The sequence below is a fragment of the Bacillus rossius genome, chromosome 2, assembly GCF_032445375.1.
Source record: "Bacillus rossius redtenbacheri isolate Brsri chromosome 2, Brsri_v3, whole genome shotgun sequence".
NCBI lineage: Eukaryota > Metazoa > Arthropoda > Insecta > Phasmatodea > Bacillidae > Bacillus > Bacillus rossius.
In genome coordinates, this window is record NC_086331.1 from 125,557,077 (window position 1) to 125,579,706 (window position 22,630).

The following is a 22,630-nucleotide window of genomic DNA, read 5'->3' on the forward strand; positions in this document are numbered from 1 at the left end:
TGTGCTGAAATTGGCCCTAGTTAAAGTTTTCATTAAACATCTTGTAACCTAATTGAAGTAAAGGTAATAACTTCTTAAACAAGGTTATAACTTTTAGTCTTTTTTGTATTCATTGTTAAATTATTTTATTTACCTGAATAAAGGCAGACCTCAATCACAAGTTGATCTCGATATTTTGATGTCCCTCCAACAAAAAACAAAAATTAATTGTTGATGTGCCACTTTTTTGACACTATCATCCACAACGGATAGATAATTGTAAATATTCAGAAAAAGTACTACGGTAAATTCCGATTAGCGTTACATGCCTACTATACAATTAAAGTTAACGTTACATTAAAAAAGGAAAATATTTTGAAGTGTAGATAAGCATACCAACATAAGAAATAAATATATGTTGGGTGCTTTCCATTTTAGTATCAATTTATGAAACTGTGCTTCAACTTAATTTTTTTTCACACTTGTAGGCAGTTGAAAGTAATGGAACACACCTTAATTCAGTTGCCATTCTATTTGCAATGTATGTGGGTAATGCTGCTACCAAATATTCTGTTTACATTTTTGTCCCATTTGTCGACAGAGGAAAAAAATACTCTTAATATGGAAATATATTCTACTGCAATATATTGAGAAAAGGTGACTCTAGAATTGTAAATCAAACTAAGAAATTAAATTAAAGCTCTATTATGTATGGTCAAGTATATTTACACAACTTGATGTAGGCTTTTGGACATACGCCATTGCTTAGCACATGTATGTCTGCAGAAGAAAACTACAAAAAACTGCAACAGCAATTTTTGCTTAATTTGTGTTTTTTGTCATTTGTGTTTTTTTGTAGTTTTCTTCTGCAGACATACATGTGCTAAGCAATGGCGTATGTCCAAAATCCTACATCAAGTCATGCACTCCCATTGCACAAATCTTTCAAAGATTATATTTACACAATTTGGTTTTATTTTTAAGTCTACTCATATTATCCTTGGTGAGCGATCCCAGGCCGATTGTTGTTTTTGTGAGCTGTTTTTAAGAATAAAAGCCTCTGCCTCTATTCAGGTTAATACTTTACATGTACATATCAGCAAGAAAAATTATTAATATTGATTTTAAGGTAGTATAGGAAGAAAATAGTAGGCTAGATGTAGACGTTCCACTCCTGTTAAAGAGAATTTGCTTATTGTAAAAGTTATCATTGTTGTAAATCACAAACATATTTGTATCATTGCAGGATATATTCCCTAAAATCCATTTGAATGTTAGTCTTTGTTTAAAATTTAAACAAACAGAACCACGGGTTAACTGTGTTAGGAAACCCACATAACACTAATTTAAACATATCATTAAACTTGTCAGTTGACAGTAATTAAAAGTGGAAATAAATAACACAGGCCTGTAAAATAACAGATTGCTTTTAATGTCTATAAAGATAATGGGAAGTTTTAACAACAACCTAAGTTGGTTGGCATAACTGGCAATAAAAGATGAACAATCTTTCAGAACATAAACATAATAATTATTTAATGCCTCCAAGAACTTTTTAAAAAATTTTATTCTTTAAATGGTAGCTAAATAATGTTCTAAACATTTAAAAAAAAACACAATGTAGTTTTGTAATGAAAATTAATTAACTTTGTCACTTTTTCTTAACAAAATGAAAAGACTGGTTAATGTGATGGTATATTTTGTTAACTAAATAAAAGGAACATTTTAAAATGCAGGTATGCTTTAAACAATGGATGAGTAGTTCTGTCAGAAGCTTGCATGAAAACCCTGGCCATATCTTAAAGTATTTGGTTTACTTTTATTTGCATTCTTGCAGGTTGCTTCAGGTTTTTTTTTCCAACAATATAGTTATGAACATTTTGCCAATTTCAGATTGTTTTATGTATTTTTAATGTTACACTTTCTGATATATTCCATTTTTCTATTAAACACAATTATTTAAAATTTCCAAGATGTTTGCCTTCACAGAAATGTGGTTCTTGTTTCTTACAGCAAGTAGCAGTGCGAAAGGGAAAGGCAGTCACTCAAATAGCGAAGCTCATATTGACCCTGAAATCTCCCAGCCGCCAAAGATAGAAGTGGCTCAGGAAGAGGTAGAAGGAGGCATGGATAACCCGGCTAATAATGATATTTGTAACGAATACATCAATGACAATGATGACATTAAGAAACCTCTTGAAACTGATAAAGACACACAAGTATAAGTATAGCACTGCTAATATATGTTGTTTAATTTTTCTGTGTTCAAGATATTGAAGTGGTAAATGGAATTTGCATTATGGAGAGCATTTATGTATGGACATCACATAAAACACCCTTTGTATCAGAATATTTGTGTAAAATGTGCATCAAGAACTATAGTTTAAAAAAGATTACTTAATGTGGCTGTTTTATGACCACAGAGAAATTATCTCAGGATTGTCAGATGTACTTATGAACTGTAGTTTTAATACTTAATGTTATATATTTCTGTATATCTGACTATGGGCACAAATATCTTTATAAATATTTTTTCTATCTAGTAGTTCAGATTTTAATCATTGCGATTTTAAAAATGTTATGTTTTTAACTGATAGGTACAAACATGTTTAAACTTAAAGAAAAGATAATTACAAAATTATGGCAGCTTTACGTGGTTTCATAGAGAAACAATGCTCACTAGACCAGAAAGTATTTATTTGTAAGCTTTAATTTGTATTTGTGTTTTTTATAGTAGTGATTACTATTTTTATTGTCGTTCTTGTAATATTTGTGTTGTTGAATTTCAACAAAAGAAAGGGTTGTTTTTTTATCTAATATGTGTTTATTTGTAATGATATTCAATGATATTAAGGTAAATGTCAATTTTTGCACTTACTGATTGTACTGTTAAAAACTTAAATTTTTTTAATAAAGCATTACTATTCATAAAATGTCTGACCATAATTCATATTTACAATTTAGTTATGCATTCACAAGGGGAAAAAAAAGCATTAAACCTTAAAAATTGTACATACAGTAAAAATATATGTCAGAAACTGGTGTGATAAAATTAGTTATACATTGAGTTGTGTGTTTTTCAACAACAAAAAACATTAATGCATGCAAACCAAAATTGTAAGAATATGTATTCCACGCTTATCCCTAGCTTTAATTCACAACCATAATGATGACATTACAGTCAAGCATACATTAATCAAAACCCTCTTAAAGATAATGGAGTTTAATCAACATGGCTGATTTTTTTAAAAAAACTATTTTATGTGACCAGTTTTTAGAAGCACTGTAAAAGGAATTCCAAAAAGACTACAGTTGTGCTATACTTGAGAACACAGATTTACGTAACATTAATTTTGCTTTTGGATATTACACATCTATCTTGTAGACAATATAATAGTTTTAATAAATAAAAACATCTGTTTAAATGTAAAATACTTCACATGTAATTTTCTACCAATATACCAAATATCACAAGTTTATTCATAAATAAAAATATGATCTATCTGAACTACAAACCTACCTTTATTTCATTTAATGGAGTTTCTTCTATGATAGGTCATGAAGCTAATAACTGAACATAGATGATTTAAGCAATAGGTAGGTAAAAGTAAAAACTCAATATTTTCACTTATAAAGGATGGAAAACATTTCAGCCTGATCATTCACATTTGTAACCTGAATAGGTATTCAAAAGCCACCAGAGCTGATATTCAATTTAGTAATAACAATTAAGAAAAAAAAATTGATTTAAAACTTTTGAAAACTAGGTACTGCTATTCTAATATAGAAATAAATGTAATAGCTATTATTAAAATTAATTTAGTTTATTAATAACTAGTCATACCTTAATTGAAATAATTTCATTGGTAACTGCATATAAATTTAAGTAACTTCTGTGTCTTGATATATTTTTCCAAAGAAAACATTAAAAAATATTTTATGGTCACATCAAGCACCAGTATTATTACATTTTGAGTTCAAATTAAACTGATGATGGTTTTTTTTCCCCCAGAAATTTCATAGTGGTTTAAAAGCTGATATTTGGTGTCCTCCACAGCTGTAATTCTCAATACATTTGAGTTCAATCACATATACTATTCATAACTTAAATCAAGCATGTCTTTTTCATCCAATTGCTCACACTATTAAAATGTGTAAGAAAAATTTTTCTGATTGAAAACATTTCTGATGTCGGACTACATAGCAATCAAATGGTTTTAAATATTAGATAAATACTGTCCAAAAAATTAAGTTAGCTATCTTATAAATCATTGACTTATGAGGAACATAGATATAATAATTCCTTTGATTTACTCTGTTGTCACTGTTCTAAAGGAACTGACTCTTATCTCCTTTTAAATAGATATATGTGGATTAGTGATGATAGTGGACCAATTTTTATTGAGAATAGTTCAGAATCTATTGACGTTTTTACAATATGTAATGAAGATAAGATGGAATGAAACATTAATAAGGGGGCTCCACCAAAAATAAAAAAAATGCCAGACTCTTCAAACATAGCTCAGAAAAAAAAAACATGTGTGAGAGATGAGTTGAGTGTGTATTGGATAGCTGAAACACCCTAACTACCGAGTAGGCAGGCTACTAGGCAGGTTCGATGGTATTCAGGAGGTAGCAGTGACTCAAAACACCAATTAAACAAAGTCGTCATAAATCCTAAACTTATATCTAGTCCATGTATTCAGAAAGAAAAAACTACTATCCCATAGGATTGTTGACATCATTTATATAATAATAATAATAATAATAATAATAATAATAATAATAATAAAACTGGTGTAAGCAACAACCTTGAACATTTATTTAACCAGCTAGAATAAACATGAGTATTCCACTAAAAGATTAGTCAATGCAAAAAAATATTTCCACATCTGGCTTCAAATCTCATCTTTATATTAAACTAACATCTTTACTAATCATTACGTAATCAAGAATGTAGAACATCGGATGAGATATATGTGATAAAACTCTCAGACTTTTAAAATCCACAATACTTATAATTAAACAGAAAAACCCTGATAAATCTTTGGCCATAAGGACTCTGAATCAAGCCACTAAGCAGTGGATGTTGGCTTTCAGATCGAAGGTCTAAATTGTATGTAAAAAAAATCCAAAAACATGCCCTCAAAACATTGGAGATTCACTGTTAAGAACGTATGTAGCCGAATCCACTTTCATTTTTGAGTCACAGCCAAATGAAAATTTAGAATATACTTATCAAAATAACTGGAGAGATCAGATTGTGTTTATCTAGAGTTGAATATAATGACACCCCGCCAAATTTACCATTAATTACCTTCTTAGAAAAAACTAACTCATAATTAAAACAGCAAGATCACAAAGGTGCGGAAATATTACTGTTAGGTTAGTTCATCTTGGATGATGACTTTTCATCTCCAGGCGAATTCCCATTTTTCTCGCCAATATCACCAAACACATCCATTCGCTACATAATCCGACCGACTTCTTCACCTGTGTCCTCGCTAGAAAACTGTGTGTCTCACTCATGCCCTTAAACCTCCGCCCTGATTGGGTCGCTCTCACCCACGCTGTTCCCAGCCGGCCAATTCCATGCCAACTACCAGCCAGCTTTGTATTGTTTCCTACCGTCTCTTCCCTCTCCGTCCACTCAAACAGTAACTGCTGCAGACAATGGCTGGCTGCTCAGAGTGGAGCAAGTACCTGGAAACTGCATCCTGCAGTCAGTCACGCCGTCTTCCATCACTCGACTGCCCAAGCGTGGACAGAAACCCTAACATTGCAAATTTTAAAGAACCTGCCAACGGTAACAAAAAAACTTGGAGTAGCAAACAATTTTGAAAAGCCTAAAAATTAAATTTTGGCAATATTATCACAACCAAAAATCAGTGTGCTCTTAGATAAATAATTTTTTTTTTAATTCACATATTCCTTTTATATTTTATGTTTATTTATTATATTATTTTTGAAGTTATCCATCTTCAGACTTGTAGAGGGTGCAAATTTTCATATGTGATGAAAATGCAATCATACAGCGGAAGTTTAATTGTTTGATTTCTAACCTGCACACACAGTTATGCTATACTTGCCCGCGAGCTGAAGTCGTCCAGGTAGCTGACTGTGTGTGGCGGCATTAACCTGTATGTATTTGCTTTCATGAACATTGGGGGATGTACCAAGAGTATGTGTCTGTTAAATAAATCTTTGTGATAACGAAACTATCCTGGAATACATTTTTTAATATCTTAAACAGTTACCAAAATAAATAGTCACAACTTAAAAAATATGTTAAAAACCTGGGATTAAAACATTGATATGAAATGGCTGCCCCGTTTACAACTAAATTAAGTTGGTAATTTCTTAATTAACCCCAAATTCAACCATATTACAAATCTTGACACAAATCCCAACTGGAGTACCCTGCTGAGCTAAAGACAGGAGAAGATATTTTAGAGCACAAGCATTTAAAAACTTTTCAAAAGAAGAATAGATTATTCACCCAAAGTGAAAACCTGTTCAACAATTATTTACAATTCAGTCTATTTTTGATTTTGTTTTATCCCTAAGAAATGTCTTACACACTGGCTAGGTGATACATGCGTAAAAAGCTTGCAAAGAATTTTAAAATGCAATTGTTACAAGCTAACAAACACTTGCTGTTCCAGGGTGTCTACAGGTCACAAAAGTCCCAAAAGTACCAAAAAAGTGTCGAAACTGATGGGCATGTAATGAAAGTCTAGAAAAAGTCCCAAAATAAACATTAATTGGGGGAAAAGTAACAATATTTTAATTTTCGGCAGCCTTTTGGTAACTTTTATTTTGTTTTTTAATGTTTCACTCCAGCATTTAGTCAAACATTTAATATCATTATTTTAAGACTGTGCATTATAATGATGCGAGAAATTGTATCAAACTGTGACGTAGTCTAATTTTTATAATTGTATTTTTTTATTTAATAAATATCGTAGGCTTTCACGCCCATTGTCGGAAGTTGCGTCTAGACGAATATGTCGCAGACGTTTTGGTCAACGTTGCAGTCACCATCATCAGGGTAGAGTTACCTACTGAGTGGGAAGTGTTTCCCGATTGGCTGCAGCTGTGGGCCAATCACAGCCTTCTATTTGTCTGGTTGGACTGTTGGTTTGGCCTATCAGAGCTGGGTTTCTGTGATTGGCTTGGGATGCTGGCAAGTCAGTGGCCTCTTCTCTTCTAATTGGCTGGGCTGTTTGGCCAGTCTTTTGTTAGATATAGAGCTAGGTTTTGAGATTTTCTGAAGAGTGGACCCCATCTTCTGCTTCATAGCCAACATATGACAATCCAAAAAAGATACATTCGAGAATCAGTAGAAATATTTAAACACCCAGCAAACATATATAGAGAAGATGATTACAAATTAAGCAGTTGATTACTACTGTCATATTTAAAAAAACATACAAGAGCTACTAAATATGTTCAGGAAATACACTTTATGACAGAAGTAATATAGTCTTACAGGAATACTTTCTATTTTACTTAATATGAAATAATTGGTATTTAATATCAAATGGTTAATTTGGTTTCAGCTTTGATGTAATTAACATCATTAGCTAAGTTACATACATTTTTATTAATGTAGTAACATTTTATGAAATTTCTTAGAAAACCTAAAAATCCTGGAGAAAACAGATTAACCGGGCATTCGGTTAACCGGGTTCTCAATTAAAAATTAAACATTTTTTGTTTGGGGGGGGGGGGGAATGAAGCCCGCAAAGTGTAATTCCTTAGGGGACAAGAAATTAGTAAAACTAAAAACTTATAGAAATTGAGGCAGTAGACACACTTATAACCTTCATTGAGCAGGAAGATTTTTATTACCACCATATTATAACTTTAAGGAATATGAAAACAGAAATAAGAAAGGTTGTTTCCAAAAGTAAAAAAAAGCAAACATTTGTAGCAGTCTACTTTACTAAAATGTAACTAGTACATACATATGTACATATTTCCAGAATTGTTTGTTGATTAAAATCAAGTTATTTGTTAAATTGCACGTACCTATGCATATCAAATTTGAAATATAATTCATATTTTTCATTGAAACTGTGTCTTTTAGGTCATTACAAATAATTTCATTCATACATATTTTAAAAACTAATTAGTGTCAGTAATACTAGTACATTTGTTTTGTATAAATTACTTAAGAAATTTTGTTGCATAACCTAAATACACATGAATTCAATTATCTGTGATTTTCGCTTATCCGTGCTGACCTGCCCCCCCCCCCCCCTTCCTCCACCAGTTACCCTTGTTAATCAAGGTTCTACTGTATAATAAAGAGATAAATCTAAAATATTTTATTTTTGCTCCCACTATATGGACATGATACTGCAAATATAAGTTATTTTGGCAGTTATTTTGATAGCTATGTCGATGCATTGAGTGTATAAAAATTAGTGATGGTTCAGATTCCAATATTCTCAAATCCAAATCTCAAATTCAAATCCTGAGTATCTCGAATATACCCCTTGAATCCGAATCTAAATCTAAAGTGTCAAAAAAAAATAATAACTTATGGTGTTGAAACATTCAACCCTTTAAATGTTTTATTCACAAACTAAGTTTCCAGAATCAATACATATCAAAATTTTATTTATATAATTACATTTAAAAAGTACACTATCATTAAGAATGTTAACAGGACAATTATATGAAGAAAAAAAATTGACGTAAACTTCAAAGGTTATCAGTGTTGAATTTTTTAATTTACTTTATTTCCTCTTATATTTTTCTTTGAATCTCTGTACTTTAATATTGAATACTTAAGATACTAAGGATTTCATAGTATTTGAGGATTTGATTGGCCCATCCGTAATAAAATTTCTTTGCGTCAAAATGGAAATGGAACCTGTACCACACTCGTGCCACAGCTAGTATATAAATTAAAAAAAAAAGGTAATTATATTAAATATGGCATTTTTGGTCTAATACCCTTGATAGCTATTTTATGAAAGAAGAAACCAATTTGTTACTTGAAAAATTATGAAATTGACCAAATGGAAATTTTACATTATAGCCTAGCAAATAAATTTTACTTAATATGACTGAAACTGTTTATAGTATTATATGTAGTTCAAATGTTCTAAACACTTCTTCCTTGGTTACTATTTTTTTTGAGATTAACTATCGTGTTATTTTCTTAATGTCTACTTTATCAAATCCTTTATGGAGACAGGTGGTTTAGTGCACTGAAGCTTACTCTTAGTATTTGCCTGTTATTTTCATGTGGGTTTTTACTAGCGGCACAGCAAAGAATCTACCTAATTACCTGTGCTGGCCTGTCGGGTTAAGCTCATGGCCATATTATTCTCATCGAGAATAGTCTAGACATTGTACCAAAATGCTGGATACATTGAGTAGGAAACATTCAGAACATTTTGGTTACATGGAATATTTGATCGAACGTTTTGGAATATACTAGAAAATGTAGAATGCTTTGTACATAAAATTTCTAGAAAGTTCCTGATGTTTCTAAAATCTTTCAAAAGTAATATGACCTTCAAAATCCATTGTAACTGCAGGCTGTACCAAAAAAAAAAAATTTAGGTAGTTATTTACTTCATACTGTTATGCACACAGGTTAGATTGAAACTAATTATTTCTTTTTTAAGTAAATATTCACTTAACACTACATAAGTAAAACAATAACAAACACACAAAAGTACAGATACTGAAAAAAGTTAACAGTTTATTTAGTATAAAACCTTGAAAGAAATAGAACATTAAAAATTTAGCTTAAAAAACATTATTTATTGTCATTCAGTAACTGCTTACAAAAAATTATACAATCTTTTAATGAGACTAATTTGCTTAAACCAAGGTTCTCTTACAAACTGATACTTAAGAATGTATAACACGTATAATCTCCAAAGGAAGCATAAACAGAGTCGTACCAAACTTACAGCAAGCAGCCAGCAAGACGACCATTTTCAATGGCTTGTTATAACATAATTTTAATTTTTCTTTATTAGTCTTACACATTGATACCACAGAAAGCTTATTCAACACCCTGTCCCCAAAAAGGGCATAAATACGTAATGATGCTAATGTTTTAGCCATATTCATGCATGAAGTCAGTTTACAGTGGCTTCTTGAGAGGACAGTAATAGTATTTCTTTCTGAGATATGAATTTGTTTCAATAGGTAGACGACTAAATAAAATAGTATTATAGAAATATGTACAAAGAGATCATAAATAATGTCTCGTAGCTTTTAGCAAGCTGCCAGTGCGAATAAGACTTCCACTGAAAAACTGCCGGGCAGTGACGTGTGTCTTTTCTTGCTGTAAGAATTGCCAGAATTCATGCACGCGTACGTCGCAACCAGCGGGCAAAGTACATGAGTAAACTAACATTGTTTCCCAACATCTGTGGCAGTGCGCTGCGGCGGAAACAGGACGTCGCACTGTCTGCTCGCAACACGAGTTCCCCATCACGTATGTCATTGTTGTTCTGTGGATCGCAACACTCACCAGGGTTGTATTTACTGTAAAAACACTGTCGCACCCCAGACCATTTCAGCTAGCTCAAAATATTCTGCCTGGAGTGGACATTCATTATAACTAGCATAAATCATTTGGCCACCGAAAAACACACATAGGTTCCCAATAAACGTTATGGTAGACGACTGGATACTGGAACAATGTCTCTCACACACAAACTGATATTAATGTATTTTTATTAATACTTGAAAATTCACAGTCCACGTGGTGGCCACCTTCCGACCACGAAAGCCAGTACAGGTACAGTATACTATTTCCACAGGAAGATGGCGGACCCATGTGTATGAACATAAAACCCATAAATAGTCACTTTTATAAAAATTAGGAGACATACCAAACACATTGTTGTGCCAAATGAAACTTTGTGAGAGTGAAACTACCCTGGAAGTTCAATAAAAAAATTTCAGTGGTCATTTGCCATCTATATCTTGACCACGAATATGTGAGTTCCTTCACTTTCTGCATCATAAACAGTGTTTGTTTCATTAAAAAGTTTTCAATTTTTTACGCTTATGACAGGGTTATACAATACTTCCGCAGCAAAGTGTGTTATTTGTCAAATTTAAATCTTGAAAAAATTTATTGTTATGAAATAAACTTACAAACTTCAGTTACCATCCCTTTTGTTTGAAAAAATTAAGCATAAAAAATTGTTGGCGGAACATTATTCACAAAAAATTTTCATTCACTTTAGACATAATTTCTGCATAATTTTAGGTTGTGAATAAAAGTTTGTCCACAAATTATTGACATTTGCAAAACCGGTAAAAGAGCATAACACCAAAGGTCTAGTCCAAACAGTGGGGGCAACAATCCTTACTCTACACTGTCACGCTTTGGAAAAACTTGGGGCTCCAAAAGAGGGTGACTTAAAAAATACTGGACAGTTGACAGTTTCTGTCAGCTAGTGCAGTCTCCTCATGCTGTATCTTGGTTAGCACTGCTGAGACGCCCTTCTGCCGAGCGATACTCGCCACTACTTCGCATTCACCCGCCAACACCATCAGAAATCCACTGCCTTACTGCCAGACAATCTCCGCGACACCTGGGACGGCCATGCCGTCAACGAGAGTGTGCAAATCAAGATCCAATTGCAGTTGCAAAGTTTAAAGAATATCAGAGAAAAAAATATTTTAACTTGTCTTGAGCAAAAGAAAATATTTAAATAACAGCAAAAAATGATCCATATCAGTTTTTCATAACAAATGACATAAAGAAACCCAGCTGAAGTATTACAAAAACAACTGGCCGAAACATGTAGATCAGACTTCTATGACAAACTAATGAATATTTTTACTAAAAAAATTTACAATTCCTTTTTAAAACTTTAATTTTATCACATAATAAACATATTTTAATGAAAATGGGGTGAGAGCAACCTGCCTAAGTATGACTAACATTTGTTAATCTGACTGGGAGTAGTTTTTCTCCCATGATGTTATGAATACAAGGTGGCCTTTATTTTGGGCTTTTGAAATAAGTAATAACCTAACCTGTTATGGGACGTATCATATCGTAGGGTGGTTTCTTTTGTGAGGTCAAATGAAGAGTATGGATTCTGGTGAGTTTTGGTTTTTAAGGGTGCAATTGGCAAAATGCTCTCTGCACTCAATGACACTCACAATTCGGTCATCACATTGCTGATGATACCATATTTAATTTTTTTTTTTTAATCAGGTTCTGGATTATCATTTCTGTTGTTATAGAATTATGAAACTTGTTCTTGTTTATCTGTTAGTTGCTTGCTGTGTTGTCTTGTGTATGTGTTATTATAGTATTGTCCTCAATGTTATTCATTTTGTTTCATGTACGTATTTGTTTTGTCTATGTATTTTTTTATGTTTATCGTGCCTACCACCCATGGCCTTATACTGTTGGTAGTCATGTAACAAATTGATAAATAAAAAAAAAAAAATCCAAGGCTGAGAATTTTTTCCCTTCCACTTTTTCACTTTTTGCCAACTTTACTTACCTTTGGTACAGCATGGCATTGCCTGAGCATGCCTTCATTAAAGTTTGCTTATTTGAGCCTTTTAATTATCACTCTTTCTGTCACCTTCTTTTCTACTAGCTTAGCAAGTCTTTTCTTGAGGGATTTTTGTAATGCTTCTGGTGATCTCCTAGGTTTTCTAGACTGGTTCTGCCCATGGTTTGATTAATATTTTACCAGTTTGCAGAAAACACCCCAGTGCTTCTCTAGTATGAACCATTCCATGCTGCCTGCAGCCACTGAGTTATACTTTGCACTGGGTTTAAGGCTATGTAACGTGACACACCCAACACTGGAATGACAGCTAAATTTACAAGCATAAAAATCAATAAATTGAACCAGGTGGGGCACGAGTCACCCACCTGACTGCCTCAAACGTCACAAGACACAATTAATACAAAAAAGGAGAACAAGTAAATAAATAAATATTGCAGAAATCCATTTGTATAATGTGAACAACATTAATTAGTACATTTGTTAACTTGTTATATTAGTTAATACTGAAATGGCATATTCATCATACATCATATAAGGTTACCCTATAAGAGAATATTGATTTACGTAACATTAATACAAACAAGTATAACAGGTCGTAAACTCAATAACAATTTAACATTTAAAAAATAAAAGAAAATCATAATTTTGAGTTGCCCCTGTGGACCTGGTAAGGCGTGGTAACAATCCAGAAAATGAGATGGCAAATCAAAAAGGGCAGAAGGCCTGAATGATGCAGCCAACGAGTGGCATAGCATCAATAATTAATCAAGGCAGGCTCGGCCGCAGGGCGAACAGTGCAGAACAAGTGGGCATGATGAGCAAAGATGAACATTAAAGTCAAAGGCAATAACAAGGCCCGACAACAGGCGCCAGCGCCTGGAGTGGAAGAGACATAAGTAAGTCTGAAATGGGCATGGCCGAGCACGCCTGCAAATACGCCTTACCAGACACAGGGGCGACGGGAACCAGGACCGCTGCCGGTTGACAGACGAGTGAAGCGACCGGCTCACTAATGGTAAACAAGTGGGCGGGACAAGGGAAAGTGAGGAGACGGGGGAAGGGGTGGCAAGGAAGGTTTAGAAGGCCGGAACGATCTGGAAGGTCGGAGGAGGAGGAAGGGAGGGAGGGAGGGAAAGGGGAAAGGAAGAAAGGAGGGGCATGGCAAGCAAAGGAGGGGAAGGAAGGGAGGAGAAGCAAGAATGGACTGGAAGAAGGGGGGGGGGGGCGGGCCAAGGAAGGGAGGAGAGGTAAGAACGGACTAGAAGAATCTGGCCATTCTTCAAAATGCATCATAATTATTTACTCCGCAACACAGGGAAACTTTCCCAGTGGACTTAACTATCGTATCCAGGGTTTTAGCATAGTGTTTAAACTGTTGATTGAATTTCCTGAACAGGCTCAAAGGCAGTATGTCAGTACAAAGATTCATCTGTGCCTTAGTTGTCCTCAACTACTTGCACAATTTTCACGCCAAGCAAGTTGGCAAAATGATTCGGTTTGCTGCACTTTGCACTGTTCGTACCATAAACTAGGCATGAACTGGGTCCGTGTTTGTTTTGTTTGGCACCAACTACATGAAATTCACTGTCTGAGTCATGTGTCCCTTAGCATGCTGTCATTTCCCTGTGCTGATGTTTTTATTAATTCTCCTACACACTTTCACTTTCTGTTCTTTTGTGGATGTTTTTCACTTGTTGTAACTTTGCTCGCAATTGAAAAAATGCTGCATCCTTTTCCAGTGTTAGGTTAGCCCCAAAGCAAGGCTTTTCATATGAGGCGCTGAAAGGCCAAGTGGTGTAAGTCATTAATTGATACATCGGAGATATTAAGGTTTAAAGTTGTTGATTGACAGAAAATTCCTAAGATAACATTACCACATTTCAATGGTACTAGTTATTCTCAAATGATGTATTTTATCTTTTGCAATTATAAAATCTATATCTTACATCTCACAACAAGTAAAACATAAGCGGCTTTAGACTTTTTAATGAAAATCTGTGACTTACACCACTTTGCGTATAAATGTGAATGGAAAAATAATGTGTACAACAATATACTGTACATTAATTTTAAAAAAACATCACTTGGTATTATTATTATTATTATTATTATTATTATTATTATTATTATTATTATTAGACATAATTGAGTGCTTTTTTTAAAAATATTGTAAAGAGAATGCATAATCACAATTCACGTGTTCCATAAAGTGGCATGAAAAATAATTTATTTCAATAGTATTATGGTTCGTAAGGAAGTAAGTGATCATTCACCAAAGACATCACTCAGGATCGTCCTCTTTAAGATGCCCAAGTTCAACTTCATTGTGTTCTTCAGGATTCTCCTTTAAGCTTAGGAAGTATTCGTGGTGAATAGGTGGTATGATCTGCAGAAGATCTAGCATATCTTTTTTCTTGCTGTGACTGATGGTTCTGACTCCATCGGAAAGCTTTTCTTGCATAATGTTGGCAAAACCCTGATGCACAGGTCGTCCCTCTCTCTTTCCTTGTGCCAAGTTTATGCTACAAAAGTCAATGTCCTTGTTCAAGGTCTCCTTGTAATAAATTGTTAGGGGGTTTGATCGCCTGTACTGTAGACACTGTATTTTTAACCACGAAATTTGTTCGTTCAAGTCATTTTTCTTTCTCTTAGTTACCACTTTTTCTAGAGATGATGTTGAGAAGAAAACCCTGGAGACATCTTGACTACCATGAATGGTCTTTTCCTCCTTGATTTTGTGATAATGTCCATCCAATCTTCAGGAGTGTAGATTAACTTTACTTTAGAAAACTGTTCTATCGAACCAAAATCTGATGTTCATATCAGGTGCTAGGTAACACCTGTTTGGGTTGTGAGAACGGCTGTAATGTGATTGGTAGCTAGGAAAGGACTGAATGTGAACACGCACCTTATCTAAACGGTCCTCAGACGTTTTATTGCCTGGTGGATTATTTCCTCTTCCATCACTGCCGATTTCTTTTCCTTCTTGGATTTTACTTACAGCCATGCTCATCCTGCCATTAGATATCTGAAATGTTTGTAAGAAATTATTTTTTACATGCTCTTGTAGAATCTCCGTTAAAAGGCAAATAAAATAAATGAACACTTTGGCGGGGAGGCTTTGTAGAATTTATTGGTCGCCGTGAAATTTGTTTGCAGACTTTAACCAACCCACCTACATAAGCATTTTGCGGTCGAAAGTCACCCATTTTCCAAAAGTTCTGAAATACTTGTTTTCTACTTTTTTCATCAATTTTGCTATGACACTTCATTCTACACTCACAGTCTGAGTTAGCAAATATTTTACCTTGCACTATGCTGCCATATCTTAATAAAGATATTGGAAAGATGCATAGTGGTGTAAGTCATCTTACACCAGTTTGGCTATTAACAGAACTTTATTTGTATTTATTACATATATTTTGTGCTGCTGTCTTGTGATCATAGACAGAACTAGGACTTAAATCACTATGCCATTTAAAAGAAAATACTATTAACTGTCCTTTACTGTGTATAACTCAATTTGTAGCAAAAGTTGACTTACACCATTTGGCCTTTCAGCGCCTCATATGTCTTTGTCCCTAATTGCATGCATGAATCAGTTGCACAACAATCTATCATTAGTGCTAACCCGCTCTTCTGCGGTCTCATCTGGATTTCATATTTGGACTGCAAAGTAGTTGTTGTTGCAGTTAGTTTTTAGTTGACGCAAAGAAGAGAGGTGATGTTCGAAGCTCTCTGCTTTTCCCTGCACCCTTTAACATACATTGCTCAAACACTTAATAGACAAGGTGTTGTCCCACCTTTAAGTAGATATGAACTAATACTAAAATTTAAGAAATCTAGCAGGCCAATATGTTTCATGTATAGTTTAAACAAAAAAAAAAAAACTCTCCTTTTTTGTCTCCCAGATTATGACATTGTGGTTTGTGATAGGAAATAACTACAAATATTTGAGCAGTATACCAGTAATACACTGCTTTAATCAATAGCAATTGAAATTATTTCATGTTAAAATGATTATCATAATGCTTACTTGTTTTAAGTTTATTTAGCAGGTGAAAAGTGATTTCCTGTTAGTGTTGCAGGCCACTGCTCAAGCCTGGGTGGGCTAAAAATTTCCTACAGGCCAGTCCTAGACCCTAAAATTTTCTTACACCTCAATGGCTTCCCAATACTTCCATTTGTGTGCTGTTGAACTTGGGAGATCCAGGCTGGTGGTAGTATTTCATTCCCGCCAGTCACCATTATTTTACATGTAGTCTTAATTGTTCATTCACTTATTTATGACTTTCAATATTGACAACATACTATTTTCAGGTATTTTCAGTACTACTATTGTAAAATGTACTGTTAACAATTATTATATTTTTAATTACTTTACTTGGTTACAAGTTCATATCCCAGCAGTGTCTTGTTACAGTTCTTCAGTTGTAGCCACAAAAAAAAATATATCACCATAGTCCTGTTCCTTTCTTTTCAACATAGCTTGGTAATGCTACAGTTTATTTTTTTTTTGCATAGGTATGTTTTCTTCCAAGGTTTCTTATTCTTACACATGGTTGCTACAAGCTTGGAATTCCAAAATTCCTTGACTTTTTCAGGTTTTCCAGACCTTCCACACACAAACAATCCTGCAGCACCAATTGATGTTGACGATTTATCTGCAGGAAAAGATGGTTTATGAGCCATTCAAATGTCCCATTTTCATCTTAAAATGTATTCATACCAAAATAAAATACGTAACAATTACATAATAAAACCTCTTCTTAGAAGAAAACATTAGCAAAGGACTTCAACTGCACCAATATGTTTTTACTCAGTACAACTTGCTATATTAAAATTAATTATTGGCAGTTCTAAAGAATAGCTTCTTTTCTGGAAAAAAATTATAAGTAGCATTTTTACTCTCCGACAATGTCCAATCATTCAAGTTGTTTACCAGTAGTCTACCACTCTGAGTGGTTAGGTTAGCTTTTTTATATTACAGTTACTGTGATTTAATAATCAGTTGAAATACATAGGTTGGCTACATTAAAAAATTTAAAAATAATAAAGACAGTTGGTTAATCTAGGTTAACTAGGTACATTAAAAATACTTTGAATGCATTAGAACAATTGGTTATGAATTACCTATCATAACTAACCTAACCAACTTAAAAATTTGATGTCAAAATGAAAAATAAATAGTACTGAATTAGGAACCACTTTATAGAATAACGAGTATAACCAAAATCGTAATGTAATTTAAATTACAAATTATATAAACTATATTTATTTTGTGTTTAGCTGAGGTTGCCATTTTCACAAGTTGAGGTTACCTGATTTTGAAAGCTAGTTTTATGAGTCACTTCATACAGACACCCTCGCATATTTGCTGATTATGGTCACGCCACACTTCATAGCACATATTGTAATTTTTTTTTTTTTTTAATTTCTAAATGATTCCGATGCCAGTTTTCCCCCAACCAGTATCAAAACATGTGTGGTCTGGTTTTTCGTTTCATATATTTTGTTTAATATTAACACATATGCCCTACCTATGCATCCAGCCCATATGAACATTGGAGAAATCACAAATATATTCTCGTTGAAAAACTTTGGTCTTGATCTCCTTACCACAACAAAAATTATTAATTGAAATTTTATCGCAAGTGATGAAATTATCCTGCTATTTTTGAATAACTTTGCATTACTTTATCTCTATTAATCCTTGTAAGCGGGTATTCTCCAGAATTTTTGCAATTCAAATTTGATTATTGACAATAGAGGCCCATCAAAATAAATGGCAGCGTAGTAAATCTCTGGTAAAATTAATACAGTTTGAGATTGAAATAATACATATTTGCAAACAATTACTGTCAATTCACCCAAAACTATTGAGTCAAGCTATCGAACTTGTGTGTAAAAATGCATAAATTTTTTTTTGTTGCTCAACTACGTGTTCACAGTAAAAAGCCTGAGAATGCACAAAAAGAAGGGAAATCAACCAAATTTTATGATATTAAACATTTCTGAATTTTTTTGTGGTGCCTAAAAATCTACGAAAGCTGTATTTTCCATTTCAGTTTTGTTAGCACAAGAAGAAATTCCAGAAATACGTTGTGATTTCTCTGACATTTCCCAGAATTCCCTGACCGTTTTAAATTTGCTGACTTTTCCCGGTTTTCTAGTCCTGTGCATGTCCCTGCTTACGAGGAGGCGTTCTTGCGGTACGTTCCTGAATGGAAGTTAGAAATCTTTTCTGTTACATGTGAACACAGTTATTGTCCCCTCCCTAAGCACTTTGTGATGTTAGTTTTTTTTAAAATGATTTATTCCAAAAGAGTTTTGAGTAGCACAAATGCACTAAATTGGCAGAATTGTGCCCAAGGTTTGATGTTTCTTTACTCCATTATCTTACCAGCTAAACAATTTTTAGTTAAAACTAAAATAGTACTAGGCTTTTTGTTCACATATTCCCAATTCTGATCACAGTGTTTTGAAGTATTGTACTGTTCTGCAATCATGAAAACAGCAGACTGTTTGAAGTTTTAACTCTTTTAGCTTGGTATATTTACAGATCAAATTTTGATTTTTTTTTTGCTGTAATCTTTTCAGTGTCAGCAGCTGCCAATTGTAGATTCTTGTAGATGCCTGTAGAAATAAGTGCCACCTATCCAGGGGGTGGGGTGGGGTGGGGTGGGGGAAGATTCCCCCTCCCCTTCCAAGGTGGGAAGAAACACAAACAAGCTGTAGCTAGAAAATTTGTAAGCATGATCCTCTCAAACTAGTTAAAAAAATGTTTTTTCTCTTGTTATTGCTGTTACTGTATGGCTCCAGGGAAGAGGTTGAAAATGCCCCTCCACATTTTGAAGCAGGTACTCCGTTGCCACAGAGGGAAATGTTTGGTATTAATTTGAATGAACACTATGTGTTGTTCTTTGTGTAATAACTTTTGTTTTTGTTTCAGGAACCAACAGTAATCACTTAATCAAACCGTAAGTACATGCATATTTATAATTCTAAACATGCATTTAAACAGAACATAAAACAAAGCCTATTTAATGAAAAATTTCCCTAAAAAATATATGGCACATTATGTTGGTTTGTTGGTGTTATATTTTATTCTTGAAATTGGTAGAATTATGAATAGTGTGCTCACCCTATACAATGGTGCTTTCTGTTAGATTCTCAAAGAACTAAGAGTAGAAATATGTAGTATCATTCCATAGAAGAAAGACAAAAAATATGTTTCAAGTAGCATTATTCAGACAAATGCTTTTAATTCAGTAGGTAAACAGAAATAGCAATAATCATAAAAATGGCAAGTAAGAAATAGCCTTTTTTATTGATTTGTACTATTTGGGTAGAAAAATAACAGGCAATGGTAGAAGCAAATATGTTATTAAGAACAGATTAGCACATTAAAAAAACTGCTGAAAATGTAGTGTCACTAAGGCAGGAATGGCCAATCATTTAAAAAGGAAGTGATAATTACAAAATATTAAAATCCAATCAGGCTAATTTGTGTATTGTATGCTCTCATTAGTGTTTAAAACAAACAACTCTCATTTTCCCCATTGTAACAATTTTGGTTTGTGTTGGAGCATCAGTACAAAAAAAAAACAGTATAGATATGATTACAATCAAAGCTTTCATACATAGCAATTGAGAAGTATAATTGACAAGTTCTTGGATACCTTTGTGATGACCACAAAGATGCTTCATTATTCAACATGAATTGTAATGTTCTTGTTGAAATCCTGGCGTCAGTGTTAGTGACGGGTGTGGTTATCATCAACATCAATTACAAAATTTTGTTACACAGAAGACATGTTTCTTTAAAAATTTATTTGAACTAACCTAACATAAATAACACAACTTGTTGTGATCCCAGGTAGTAATGAATCTTTCATGGAATCATTAAACATTTAGAAAATATGATACATACTTCTGCAATTTCTTTTTAATATTTGACTGTCTCAACTTCTGAGTAAAATCTTTGAAGATAACGTATTACTTTTACCAGTAGGTATATTTATTTTACAAAATATCAATGTTGGCATTCTTGATGATTAAATATGTTATATATGTCAGTAACCTAAATTTTTTGGTAAAAGTAAAGTGCATTTGTAGAAAAATAAGCTAATAAAATTATGTTAAATGGATCATTTTTAGTTTGCACAGTTCTGTTAATTACAGTGATGAAACAGCATCTGGAATTAATCCTTACGAACCAATAAAGAAGCCAAAAATAAATGTTGCTAACATTTTCATAAAGAAGAAAGACAAAGTTGCTGATGATTCAGAAGAGTTAAAGGTACGTGTTTATGTATTTGTATGTATAAGTACTAAAATACTGGTTGAAAGAGTAGATACCAGCAGTTAGAAACAGTTTTCAAATGAGTTCTCAGATTCATTGCTGAAATTTTTGATGTAAATGATACTTGACAAAATCATTTTAAGTGTTAATGGAAGTGGTATGTCTCTGCATACCCCATGTGACATGTGAAAGTAATGGTTAGTAAATATTTGTAATTTACCCTTTCTTCGCACCTTGTGCTAGCCCACCCAGATGAAAAAATAATGTGGCCAGTGTGTCAGAACAAATAATTTTTTTTGTAATGATGATAATTTATTCTAAAAGTAGACTAATGTAAAATATATACCTACTTGTCATTAAAATTTAAAATATCATACACAAGTTTTACTTGCCTTTTGGGTTGCTACTTACACCCTAAACGATTGTGATACATTTTGTGTAGACTGTGTGAAAACTGCTGTTTGTACTGGGTTATGAGAAGAAAATAATTATTTAATAATTATTTATCCTACACATCATCCTATCAAACTTGCCTTCAAAAGGGGGTAATATGTTAAGACACTGATAAGAATGGTTTAAGTCATCAGCAATTAAAGTGCCAATGTAGTGATTTAGCACTTAAATAAATAACGATAAATCAATAAAGATATTAAATAAGAGAGATGATAGGTTACCTCCTTGAGGAATTCCAGAGCTAGCTAGATTTAAATCAGAATTGAAGTTATTTATCGAAACAAAGAAACTTCTTAAACAATTTTAAGTATTTAACATTTAAACCAATGTTAGCTATATTTCTAGTAATATATGATGTTTTACTGTGTCAAAGGCCTTTGCTGGATCAAAATAGCAAGCATCTACTTGGCCATACTTGAGAATATATAGGGTTGAAAAAAGTTAGTAAGTTAATTTTTCAATTTAAATTCAAGGTGTTTAGCCAAAGACTTTAGCAAATCCATTCAAGAGTGACATTCATAACATTTAATTCTCTCTTTCTTATGTATAGGAATGACCTTAACTATTTTCCAGTTCCTGGGGTAAAGTCAGCTATTAATGCTTTTATTAAATATGTATAAGTAGTGGGACTAGAAGCAGAGAGCATCCTTTTATGATAAAATTTGGAATACCATCAGGGCCTGTAGACATTGTAGACTTCAAGGATTTTGTACCCCAAAACACAAGAGACTCAGCGGTATCAGAAACAGGGATAAAATCATTTAATTGGATCACATTGTAAAGGATTATGATTGTTAGACTGGGGTACATAATCACTAGCAAAATATTTAACAAAGCTGTTAGCAATAAATAAAGGGTCATTGGTGATTCAATCGTTTTACCTTCAGATTTACTTTTTATAACCATCTCTCATAATTCGCAGATAATGCCAAAATATTTTAGAATTGTGTTTGATTTTATTATTTACATTTTTCAGCCAATATTTTTTGTCACGAGCAATGAGAGACTTAGCCTCTTTATGGCATTGTGAAAACAAAGCATAGTTATGTTTATACAATTTATGATGTTTAGATTTTAATGTTTTAATAATTTCCTTCAAGTATCCACCATATTATTTTACATCACACATATCATAATGATTGACCAATTATGTTCTTTGAAAGCATTGTGTAAACTGAGATAGTGACCATTCTTATAGTTTAAAAATTTGGTTGAGAGATTTTTATGTTCAGTTCAATAGCTGGGTAAGATATATTTTTGACAAATAGATCTAGTGCTTTTGATACCGCACATTGTTGTAGATTTGTTACTGCGTTTTAACAAAACAGTTTAAGAGAATTATAATATTACTTGTTTTGTTTAACCAAGC

General features: G+C 33.0%; 1 protein-coding gene across 2 annotated transcripts in view; it reads left to right on the forward strand.

Moving 5' to 3' along the window:
* The window catches only part of LOC134529781 (fasciclin-3), a 64,976-nt gene that overhangs the window by 39,327 nt on the left and 3,019 nt on the right, over positions 1-22,630 (forward strand). The window contains exons 8-9 of one of the 2 annotated variants that reach the window (XM_063364220.1): positions 19,456-19,483; positions 20,688-20,805. In XM_063364220.1, coding sequence (XP_063220290.1) covers positions 19,456-19,483; positions 20,688-20,805 — 146 coding nt within the window. Of the gene's footprint in view, positions 1-1,992; positions 2,913-19,455; positions 19,484-20,687; positions 20,806-22,630 lie in introns of those variants that run through there. The other variant, XM_063364221.1, reaches the window with a different exon arrangement.